The following is a 12,750-nucleotide window of genomic DNA, read 5'->3' on the forward strand; positions in this document are numbered from 1 at the left end:
CATGCAAGGTAAAACTTTAACTCTTCGAAGTATACAGTGTTATTACAAAGCTCAAATGTGAAATTAGAACATGTAAAAAAAATTAAAAAAAAGAGTCTGATATTACAAAACCTGTAGATTGTCAATACATAGAGGCTATGTCCTATAGATATTCTTTACATATACTTTACATAAATTAAGGTTTTAACCACAAAAGTCAACAAGATTTTGTCATATCAGTTACTTACATCATGTGTACAAAAGCATTAATTTGTCAATGTAACATAAAAGCTGTTTGTGCTAATCTTGGGTGATAAATATAACCTGACAGATAACATTTTAATTGTAAAAAGTCACGTTGTCAGAAAATAATATTTCTACACATTGTTGTTAAATAATATTTATATGCATGGAAGACTATAGCAATATACTATGTAGACTATATAATATCAATTTTAACTAAAGGAAAAAGTCTTCGAGGAAAAACACCAAAGATGATCTAGTCGATTAAATAACTCTTGCTCATAAAATAATGGACAAAAGAAAAGTAAATCAGTAGCTCTTAACCAAATATTTATATTGACTAATATTACAATAAGTCAATATTGTATTCAGCAAGGGCTAGTACACTTTCAGTTTACAATCTCACGCTTCTCATGGTGCTGTTCTAGATCTGTGAATATGTCATTGGGGTTCTTACAGCTCAGGTTGCAGAAACAGGCGTTAATCCACATGATTTGCCAGGTGAAGCCAGATCCATTAGGACACTGAAACTCAACCTCAACAGTCTTAGATTTATAGGGGATGCAGCAGCGCTCGTCTGTACACACTCCACAGTACTTAGGTAGATAAGTGTTTGTACTGTTGCAGCCTGAGATTGTGAAGTTAAATGGCCTCTCCAACCTGTAGATGTTCAAACACTTCTTTCCAGGCTTTTGGAGAAGTAGGTGAAATAAGGGGATGGAGTTGACATATAATGGTTGTTTAAAATTTAAAATGACATAAAAACTATAATTAAACCCTATCTAATCTTACTGAACTCAATGCAGGATCTTCAGGGTGACAGCTGGATTTAATATAGCCTGATTTTTTATAAATATTTCATAGATATCTAAAGATTTTGACAAAAAGTAGGGCCTTACAAAAGAGGTATATTTTTTAAAATATCTGGTTCAAAGTCAGCTTTAGGTACTACTTTGCTAACCAACAAGTGTACTCAGATCAGCAAGTAAAGGAACACGTGCTTGAAGCACACAAAATGACATCCCTACCTTGATGTGTTTTAAGATGTCCAGGTCACAAGGCCGGATGTTGCAGAGTCTGCTCTCTTTGACAATCTGACAGTGCTTGTTGTTGTTAGAAATGCGTGAAGACACTCCGCGGCCGCAAGTCTTTGAACAGGGACTCCAGGAGGATGTCTGGGTCAAACAATTCTTGTGCCAGTTGTCCTTTACACTAGAGACGCCTAACAGAGTGCAGAGGTGACAGTATATGCAGTCACTGCTTTCTTATGTCACATAGTCGCAACATCTCTATACTTCAGTTTGCATTTCCTACACCCTTTCTCTATGAGACTGAGACATTATTTTCCTGTCACATTAACATTACATTTAGTCATTTAGCAGATGCTTTTATCCAAAGCGACTTAAAAATGAGGAACATAGCAAGCAATCTGTCATACAAAGTTCAACAATATCTAGAGTGTTGTGCTGCCAAGCTCCCTCAAACTGCGTTATCTCACCTACAGCTGGTTTGTAACATGGCAAAAGCCTAGCTGAAAACACAGCAGCTAGGCTTTTAACAGGGTCCAGTAAGAGGGATCACATTTCCCCTGTTTTATCATCTCTACACTGGCTTCCCATGAAATTCAGGGTCGATTTTAAAATTCTACTTTATGTCTACAAGGCACTATCTGGTCTCACGCTCCAATATATCAGTGACCTTCTCCTCCCTAACTCCCCCACTAGAGCGTTCAGGTCTTCTGATCAACATCTTTTGAGGGTTCCTTGGTGTCGCTACAGATCTAAGGGCGATCGTGCTTTTTCTGTGGTAGGTCCTAATGTGAGGTCAGCTTCTTCGCTAGCCATTTATAAATCTTCTTTGAAAACTTATTTGTATCTGTAGCTTTTGAATAGGTCCTGGAATAAGCTGAAATGGGTAAATACATGATGTTATACTTAAAGGTGCAGTATGTAACAATTTTAATGTAATATTCTCCTTTTATTTTGCCAATATGTGAACTGCTTGTTACTTCCTATGTTGCCTATTAAAGCCTGTACTGATTTTTATGAGAAGGAAGCAGGTCGGTTTTGCTGGGAAAATCCAGAGGATGTGATTTTTATGTGTGCTCCCAAGAGCCTTGCCTTGGTGCTTCTCTTCCGCTATTCAACAGTGACAACAAACAGTCTGGCTAATCGGGAACATGATCATGGTCGAGCAAAAACTAGAGTGAACATCGGCAGGGCATTTGATTCCTGGAGTGAACTTTGTTTGGTGGGATCAAATTGTCATTCTTCTTATTGGACAGTTAAGCTTACATAACTGCAAAGCATGTGAATTATAGTGCTATAAGAATTGATCTGTGTAATTTTAGCTAAGTTGATCTTGCCTGCTAACAATGATGAATTGCAAGCTACCTTGCTTCGTAACATTCAAATAATTTCAAAGATCTTCTCTTTATATTAAAAGTCAGGTATACAAGATAAATTTAAGCAAATAGGCTGGTTTCTTGATCGTAGTATAACATATGACATAAAAAACATACAATAGTGCAACATAACAGTGCAATACATGAGTAAACGGTCTGGAATATTTCGGTAGTATGTAGCTGTATGTGTATCATTATGCAATGTTAGCTGATATGTAGTTTTAGTTTAGTCTCAAAGTTTGTAGTAAAACAATCAAAACTGTGTAATTTGAATTATACTACCTCATCTGTCAGCATGATGCCAGTGAATCACATTCAGACTCTTTGTACATTATGTAATTGATTTGGATGCTCGCTCGTGTCCCTATGGAGTGTGTGCGCGAGCGTGAGCAACAGGTAGCTGACTGCAGTTCACTTAACGGCCACAAGTGTCATTAATAACAAGGGTTTCTGAATCTTACATACTGCACCTTTAAAGGTATTTATACATTTTATATTATATTATATATATATATATATATATATATATATATATATATATATATATATATATATATATATATATATATATATATATATACATACATTTTATATTATTATATATATATATATATATATATATATATATATATATATATATATATATATATATATATATATATATATATACACACACACACACAGAGCTCTGGAAAACAAACAGATAATATTGCAGTGGTCTCATAATTTTTTCCAGAGCTGTATATACATGTTGTGCATGAAAATCCCAGGAGATCAGCAGTTACCGAAAACTCAAACCAGCCCATCTGGCACCAGCAATCATGGAACGGTCCAAATAACTGAGATCACATTTTTTCCACATTCTGATGGTTGATGTGAACATTAACTGAAGCTCCTGACTCATATCTGCATGATTTTATGCACTGCTGCCACACGACTGGCTGATTACATAATCGCATGGATGATTGTTGGTGCCAAACGGTTTGAGCATTTGTGTATCAGCTGATCTCCTGGGATCATATATATATATATATATACACACACACTCACCTAAAGGATTATTAGGAACACCTGTTCAATTTCTCATTAATGCAATTATCTAATCAACCAATCACATGGCAGTTGCTTCAATGCATTTAGGGGTGTGGTCCTGGTCAAGACAATCTCCTGAACTCCAAACTGAATGTCAGAATGGGAAAGAAAGGTGATTTAAGCAATTTTGAGCGTGGCATGGTTGTTGGTGCCAGACAGGTCGGTCTGAGTATTTCACAATCTGCTCAGTTACTGGGATTTTCAAGCACAACCATTTCTAGGGTTTACAAAGAATGGCGTGAAAAGGGAAAAACATCCAGTATGTGGCAGTCCTGTGGGCGAAAATGCCTTGTTGATGCTAGAGGTCAGAGGAGAATGGGCCGACTGATTCAAGCTGATAGAAGAGCAACTTTGCCTGAAATAACCACTCGTTACAACCGAGGTATGCAGCAAAGCATTTGTGAAGCCACAACACTCGCAACCTTGAGGCGGATGGGCTACAACAGCAGAAGACCCCACCGGGTACCACTCATCTCCACTACAAATAGGAAAAAGAGGCTACAATTTGCAAGAGCTCACAAAATTGGACAGTTGAAGACTGGAAAAATGTTGCCTGGTCTGATGAGTCTCGATATCTGTTGAGACATTCAGATGGTAGAGTCAGAATTTGGCATAAACAGAATGAGAACATGGATCCATCATGCCTTGTTACCACTGTGCAGGCTGGTGGTGGTGGTGTAATGGTGTGGGGGAAGTTTTCTTGGCACACTTTAGGCCCCTTAGTGCCAATTGGGCATCGTTTAAATGGCACGGCCTACCTGAGCATTGTTTCTGACCATGTCCATCCCTTTATGGCCACCATGTACCCATCCTCTGATGGCTACTTCCAGCAGGATAATGCACCATGTCACAAAGCTCGAATAATTTCAAATTGGTTTCTTGAACATGACAATGAGTTCACTGTACTAAAATGGCCCCCACAGTCACCAGATCTCAACCCAATACAGCATCTTTGGGATGTGGTGGAACGGGAGCTTCGTGCCCTGGATGTGCATCCCACAAATCTCCATCAACTGCAAGATGCTATCCTATCAATATGGGCCAACATTTCTAAAGAATGCTTTCAGCACCTTGTTGAATCAATGCCGCGTAGAATTAAGGCAGTTCTGAAGGCGAAAGGGGGTCAAACACAGTATTAGTATGGTGTTCCTAATAATCCTTTAGGTGAGTGTATATTGTGTACAGGAAGTGCAAGTTAAGTTCAATAGTAAGTGCAATAAGTGTGGATTGTGAAGTGCTTGCAGAACAGATGTGTTTTCAGATGGTTCTTGAATGTTGAGATGGTATTAGCAGAACGTGTGAAGGTTGGAAGATCATTCCACCACAGTGGAACAGAGAAAGTGAAAGATTGTGAAATAGAGTTTGAAAAGCTTTGGAATGGGACCATCAGGTGCAGCTTGTTCATAGATTGCATAGAGCGAATTGGAGCATAGACCTGGTGAAGTTAATTGAAGTAAGAGGGTGCGGTTCCATTGGCTGTCCTGAAAGTCAGAGTCAAAGCCTTGAATTTGATGCGGAATACTACAGGTAGCCAGTGAAGCGAAATCAAGAGTGGGGTGACATGAGCCCTTTTTGGCTGATTGAAGACCAGATGTGCTGCTTCATTCTGAACCATCTGGAGTGGCTTAATTTAGTAAGCTAGGAGGCCACCCAACAAAGCATAACAGTAGTCCTTGAAATGGCCAGTGCTTGGACCAGGAGCTGTGTAGCATATTCAGACAGAAAAAGTTTGATATTCCTGATGTTGTAGAGCACTAATCTGCAAGACCAGGCGGTTGATGAGATGTGGGCAGTAAAATTAAGCTGTTCATCTACCACCACTCCCAGTTTCCAAGCTGTTCTGTTTGGTGTTAGTGTAGTTGAACCAAGATACACTGTATAGTGAGGTTGTGGATAGCAGTGGCAGGAAAAGTCATGTGCCTCAATGATTGGTCTGAGTGATTTTGTGCATATTGAGAAGGGTAGGGGTCCAAGCACTGATCCTTGAGGAACATCAGTGGTCAGCTAGTGTGACTTTGACACCTCTCCTCTCCAGGAGATATTGAAATATCTGCCAATAAGTTATGATTCAAACCATCCAAGCGCAGTTCCTGTGATGCCCAGGTCAGACAGGGTGGACAGGAGAATCTTGTGGTTTACTGTGTCGAAAGCAGCAGACAAGTCAAGGATGATGAGGATGGATGATTTGGCGTTAGCTCTTGCCAGTCACTGGGTTTCACCTACTGACAGGAGGGCAGTCACTGTTGAGTGCCTTTTTTTGAAGCCAGACTAATGTTTGACAAGCAGGTTCTTCTGGGAGAGACAAGCAGACAACTGGTTGAATACGACCCTCTCAATAGTCTTAGACAGGAAGGTAGAAGAGAGACTGGTTTAGTTGTTGAATACATGTGAAGTTATGTGTTAAGTTTTTTGAGCAGTAGGGTTACTCAAGCCTGCTTTAATGTATTGGGAAAGTTTCCTGTTATGAAAGATGTTTTGATAATGTGTGTGAGTGTGGGTAAGATTGATGGAGAGGCAGCTTGCATAAGATGTGAGGGGATAGGGTCAAGTGGACAGGTGGTAGGACGGTTAGAAGACCTCAGTCACAGAGAGAGGAGAGAAAGAGGAGAACAGATGTTGGGATGTTGGAAGAGAGTGACTGTTGGTGTTAGGTGTAGAGAACTGGCTGCTGATGCTCACTATTTGTCAGTAAAAAAAATGTGGCAAAGTCATCAGCAGTCAGAGATGTAGTAGGATGTGGTGGGGGAGGATAGAGAAGAGATAAGAAAGTTGACATTTTTTATGTGAAACTGAAGTGTTACTGATCTTATTCTGATAATAATCAATTTTAGCACTAGAAACAATGGTGGAAAAAGAGGAGATACTATATCATGTCTTTTACCTTTACATCTGTGATGACCAGTGCTGAGTGTGAATGGATTACATGTAATCTGTATTTCATTATAAAATTACAAAATCCTAGTACTTGAATCAGATTAAATAAATTTCAAGACAATTAACTATTTTAGAGCTGAGCATAACAAAGATATAAATTTACTATGGATTTTATAGAACGATTATATTCATTTCCAAGGATTTTCCAGGCCTGAAAATAAAACCCTGGTCAAAATATTTCAACAAATTCCTCTCTTTGTGTTGAAGGAACAGTTTGCTTATGATATTCTGTGGCAAACAAGGTTTAATTAGTTTGCTTCTGCAAAAATAACACAAGTGTTACATAAACAGGACCCTCTCTGAACCAAAGGTAAAATCAATTTATTTGCTTCAAAGCAATGATCTGCACTGTCTGAAACTATTTAGCATTGTTCAGACAATAGTTTTTGTGCATATTTTATCAAATAATCTGAAGAAATTTTGTGGATTAACTCTTATCTCGTCTGCAGGAAATGTTGCAGAACATACCAGCCATTGCGTGTCGTGGTGCTGTCTTGCGCCCCCTCCTGGACTCATCACAGATCCACTGCTCACAGCAGCGGCCAGGGATTTTAACCTGCTGTGGGTTCTGGCACCACACCCTGGGGGGCTGAATCTCATTACACAGTGAGACACAGCCAATTGCCCCATTTACACACAGACACTGGTATTTGCAATTGGGCTGGAAGCTCTGGCCATTGCGATAGATCACACCATTGTGCTCACAGCCAGTGCCAGGCAGGTCTGGAAAGTGATAGAGCAAAACTTTTTCATGGTCATAATTTTTACTGAAACTATATTGAACACTATCTAGGACATTATATAGTATATATGGGTTTTAATACATAGTAAATGTCAAAGACAGGTATTATTGGGGGTATATATCCAGAAAAAAACAATTTAAAAAGAAAGGTATGTGATGTTTATGTGAGAGTTATGAAAAAGATTATTGTATTTCCATTTATAATTCCATGGTATGCTTTATCTGGCTTCTGTCACCTTAATCCAACATCTAAATCTTCACCGTAATCTAATCGAAGAGCGGAACACAGTGTTAATAAGAAGGCTGTATTACAGGGCATGTGTTAGTACAAGGACACTTACATGCACATACTCCTTTTTCGTACCTAGGCTTGTCTGCGCTGTAATCACAGTAAAGGCCACGATGATGATCACAGTTTTCTTTCTCGTTGCAAACCTCCCCCACCTGTTTGGCACAAGCTCGGCAGCAATCGCAGCCGTCCATGATCAGGCTCACACCTGGCGGACAGGTGGGGGGAGTTTTAGGGCATTTGCAGGGCCACTGGCAGTACTGGGTATAGTTATAGGACTCCAGAGAGAAGGGCTCTGTTATGGACTGCAGCTTAGAGGAATCCTGTGCCAGAGCCAGCTGGATCTGTGAGACACAAATCCCACAGATTTCAGTTTCTGACAGATTTAGGAATCTGTTTCTTTTTCCAAGTGTCGTCCTGGCTGTAGACAAACATGGAAATGTTTACAAGGACATTTTGTTTTTGCAGTTGGAATGAACAAATTATGTTCACTCGGAATGCCTTACAGTTGACACAGCTCAAGATATCAACTTGATGTTTTTTATCTAAGGAGTTTGAAGTTTAAACTGGAATTTAAGTCAATCCTATTGGTGACAGGTCATTAGTTCTTAAATCGTATTTCAGCCCATTTATAAATAATTTCAATTAACTAAAACAGAGATAAATGTTGGGTACAAATGAAGTTGTTAAATCGTTTGACTTAATTTACATAAGTACTTTCTTTATAACAAATCAGTCACTTATATTGTGGTCTTTGGCTAAATAATGCTAACTAAATAACGGTGTTGTGAAGGATAGATAAGGCAAAAACAACAAAAATGAATACATTTTTTCTCCCCAATTTGGAATGCCCAAATCCCAATTTGCTCTAAATCCTCATGGTGGCATAGTGATATGACTCAATCCGAGTGGCGGAGGACGAATCTCAGTTGCCTCCGCATCTGAGGCCGTCAATACATGCATTTTATCATGTGACTTGTTGAGCATGTTACCGCGGAGACATATAGCGTGGAGGCTTCACGCTATTCTCGGTGGCATCCATGCACAACTCACCACTGAGAGCAAAAACCACACATAATAGCGACCACGAGGAGGTTACCCCATGTGACTCTACCCTCCCTAGCAACCGGGCCAATTTGGTTGCTTAGGAGACTTGGCTGAAGTCACTCAGCACACCCTAGATTCGAACTCGTGACTCCAGGGGTGGTAGAATTATTATGATTTTTTAATGATTAACATGATATAATTGATTGATATGGCAACTAGGGCTAGGTATCGAGTTTGATACATTTTAGGCACCAACGGAATTGCCTCTAAACTATCAAAAAATGTCTTGTCGAAAACTTTTTTGATACCTAAACTGAAAAAATAAAACCAAAGTTTTTTTTAGGTAATGTTTGTAATCTTGTTAAAACAGATTTAATAAAATTGGTATAGAAAAAATTATAGTTTAGGAACCGATCCTTTCACCACTCACAACGTGGGTGAGATTAGCAGCAGACCAGAGATCTTCTACACTGAGTTAACAACCTCCAAATTTTTACCATAGAAGAGAGCGTAATGGTAAACTAGCCTGTTACCATAGTAAGTCAACATTTGCAGATACTACGCAAATTAATGGGGAGAGCCGTAAACTGTCACCTGCCTGTCGAAAAATGGTCCATGACTTCATTTATAAACCAGTAATTTTATTATAGTAAACACAACACATAGTTCAATCCAAAAGGATTGTTTAGTGTAAAACATGTTGAAGATTGGCGGACATTAATTCAGTTTTGAACTGTTTTCTCACAAAAGTAAAGCGGAAGCATCTCCTCCATAGACATCCATTAAAAAAGAACGGACTCTTGTCTCCTCGCCAGTGAACTGCCCATTGAATGTCTATGGGACCGCTGTGAAGCTCCAAAGAAACAGGTAAGTTAATCATACAACTCTTAGTTTTAGGAGAAAAAAAAGAAATGTCACTATAAATCTTGACATCAGCGTTCTTCTGATTTCAAGCTCAATTAGACATCCTATAGCGCCATCTAGCGCTCTGCACATGCATTAAGCACTAGGAAGTAAAATTGAGCTTCAAATTATGTCTAGAGACTGCAATTGCATGACTTTTTTTTGGTCTGTTCTCATCCAAAATCGATAAGATCGCTTAAGACATACATTTATCCACTTTAGTCAGTTTATGCTGCATTTTAATGTTTTTTGGAGCTTCAAAGATTTGGTCACCATTCACTTGCATTATATGGACCTTCAAAATTGAGATATTCTTCTAAAAATCTTCATTTGTGTTCGGCAGAAGAAAGAAAGTCAAACATTTGGGATGGCATGAGGGTGAGTAAATTATGAAATAATTTTCATTTTTGGGTGAACTACTCTTATAAAACAAAAACAGCAGCCTCTTTTAAATGACTCCATGCAAAAAGGCATCCTCTAAAAACATCTGCCCATTTTTTACTTTTATGTTTAAAGCTTTGCCTGACAAATGCGTACATTTGATTTGATAACACATTGTCGTTTCGTCACAGCATTCCTAAAATGCGCGAAATTGTTATGATGTCATTGGTTCACATTTTTGTACCACTGACGTGATTACACGATCACGTAGGCCTACTGCCTAAATATAATAAATACAAAATTATTATAATTGTTAAGGGTAATGTGGAAAAGAGAGGCACAGCCATTCATTCACTGTTATTTAACCAAATTAATAAGGTGTCTCATATTTTTTAATACAGTTTAATAGGTAGGCTATGTAGTGGGGAAAAATTATTGTAATGCAATGTGCATAATCCAAGCAAAGTTAATACCAAAGTGAAAGCAAATGTTAATGAGAAAGGACACCGAATTCCAAGAAATGAAATGCATGCACATCCTCGTCCTTTGCATAACATTAGTCCAATGATGAAAGCATCCATCTTAAGTTTATTAAAAACGTATTCAATCGATAGTGTTAAACCACAAGTGGCTAATAATGTGGCGTATGCTTACTGCATGTATTTCATTTGTTAATTTCACACACACAAACAAATAATTATTTAGGTTTCAGACGAGGTGAGTTGGAACTCACTGAGTAAATGTTTTCTTACCTGAGGTACACAGACAACTAGTATAACCCACGTCAGGAGCCAATTCATCACTGGTCCCAAATGATAAATGCATTGAATCAAGAATTAGTACATCAAAAAGCGCCCAGGAACAAGCAGGCTCCATTCATTCTGTACAATGACAGTCTCTGTCGCACTCACCGCCGCGCTGCTGCTGCGATCAAATTTTAATACACAAGATCGTTATGACGTCAGGACCAACGGAAAAATGCCTCAGACGCGCCCGAAAATAAAGATGATTTGGCCAAGAACATCTGGCTTTTCTCTGATACCAAAAGATGAAATGGATAATGCACGGAAGCACAGTTACTCAGAACCACCTCTGGGGTGTTGTCTGTTTCTGTATTCTCCACTGTCAGAATGCGTTCCTCCTTGCACAAACCTAAGCCTAAAGCCTTCCCTACCGTACCCTACCTAGCCTTACCCTAATCATAACCATAACCCCATACCCTATCGGGGCTAAGGGGAAACAGCTTTCAATTTGATACAACACCTGCTTTGAAACTTTTGAAAAAATAAAACATACATTTACAAGTTTCTACATGTTTCATCATTACTAGGACATATTAAAGATTGTATAAGTCATACTGGTCAAGTTAATTTATAAAAAAAAAAAAAAAATCAGATGCCCATCCAGTTAAACGGGCAGCATCAGGGTGGACAAATGAGCTAGAAATCTACAACCCCACCTGGGCCAGACTGACGCGGGAACCCGAAAGGTTTCGGGCCTGTTTGAGTCAGTTTTTCAAGTAGGACTTCGGGTTCGAGTCGGGTTTGTAATTAATGAGAAAAAAAAAGAAAAGAAAAAACTTTTTTCGCGCACGCGCTCTCACTCAATGACACGCGCGAATGGACAAGTTAGGGGGCACACAAAACGCGTAAATTCTGTTTCCCCATTATTTTCCTATGTAAAGACATGCTTAGCGCCGTGTCTCATTGTTTCTACAGCGTCTCGCGCAGGACCGGCACTGTCCAGCGCGAGACGCTGTAGAAACCTTGTCAAGTTAAAAAAAAACGTATCGGTTACCTAACGTAACCTCGGTTCTCTCTAGATGAGGGAACGAGTATTGCGTAAGCTAGCTTACGCTACGGGAAAGATTCATCTTTTCTGAGATATTGAAGCCAAAAAAATTATCCTTAATTTTTGTATCCATTGTCAACGCAGTGTGGCAGCTGCAGACCTTGAGCGGGCTAGCTAGCGAGCTCATAGGTTGCTCTGCGGCAACTGCTGCAGCCTATAGACGAGCTTGGGCTGAACTCGCGATCCAATGAGAGGCGTCCGCGCTCACTGCATCAAAGCCCGCCAAAATGGGCGTGACTAGAGTGCATATAAGCGTAGTTCGTAGGCTGGAACCCTGGTTTTCATTGACTGAAGCGAAAAGTCGCCGTGGCGCGAAGCACGGCCGGCTACGCAATACTCGTTCCCTCATCTAGAGAGAACCGAGGTTACGTTAGGTAACCGATACGTTCTCTTACGAGAGGTTCTCTCAGTATTGCGTAAGCTAGCTTACGCTACGGGAACCCATTGTCAACGGCGTGCGCGCCAAGCATCCACTGTATGAGCCCCAGGGAATTAAGGGGGACCCGGGGAGCCCTTATGAGTGGGGAAATAATATTTGGCCGGCAAGAATGCGGGTCATTGATTGTGTAATACATAAGCACATAGTGGGAAGGGAACGACAGAGCGGCGGTGCCGGTCTGTGTGGAATGTGTCCCATCAGTGCAGCTCACCAGGGGAGCTGTAGCGTATTAAACCGCTAGTAGTTTTGCCTGCAGAGCGGGCACTTCCATATTGTAAAATCTGACAAAGGTGGAGGGGAAGTCCATCCCGCTGCCACACATATGTCGTGAATGGAAATCCCGCTGGACCATGCCCACGAGGATGCCATGCCTCTAGTGGAGTGAGCCCTAATGCCCAACGGGCATGGCAGGTCTTTTGACGCGTATGCAGCAGCAATAGCGTCCA

At 39.9% G+C, this 12,750-nt stretch overlaps 1 protein-coding gene across 1 annotated transcript; it reads right to left on the reverse strand.

Moving 5' to 3' along the window:
- Positions 1-61: 61 nt before the first annotated feature.
- On the reverse strand, positions 62-11,129 carry ccn4a (cellular communication network factor 4a). Its single transcript, XM_052092574.1, has 5 exons — positions 10,767-11,129; positions 7,736-8,027; positions 7,121-7,375; positions 1,251-1,444; positions 62-911 (listed from the first exon to the last, which is right to left on the reverse strand). Exons 1-5 carry the CDS (start codon positions 10,812-10,814, stop codon positions 612-614), a joined length of 1,089 nt encoding a protein of 362 aa, XP_051948534.1. The 5' UTR covers positions 10,815-11,129; the 3' UTR covers positions 62-611.
- Between the last annotated feature and the right edge of the window lie 1,621 nt (positions 11,130-12,750).

The sequence above is a fragment of the Xyrauchen texanus genome, chromosome 26 (genome assembly GCF_025860055.1).
Source record: "Xyrauchen texanus isolate HMW12.3.18 chromosome 26, RBS_HiC_50CHRs, whole genome shotgun sequence".
Classification (NCBI taxonomy): domain Eukaryota; kingdom Metazoa; phylum Chordata; class Actinopteri; order Cypriniformes; family Catostomidae; genus Xyrauchen; species Xyrauchen texanus.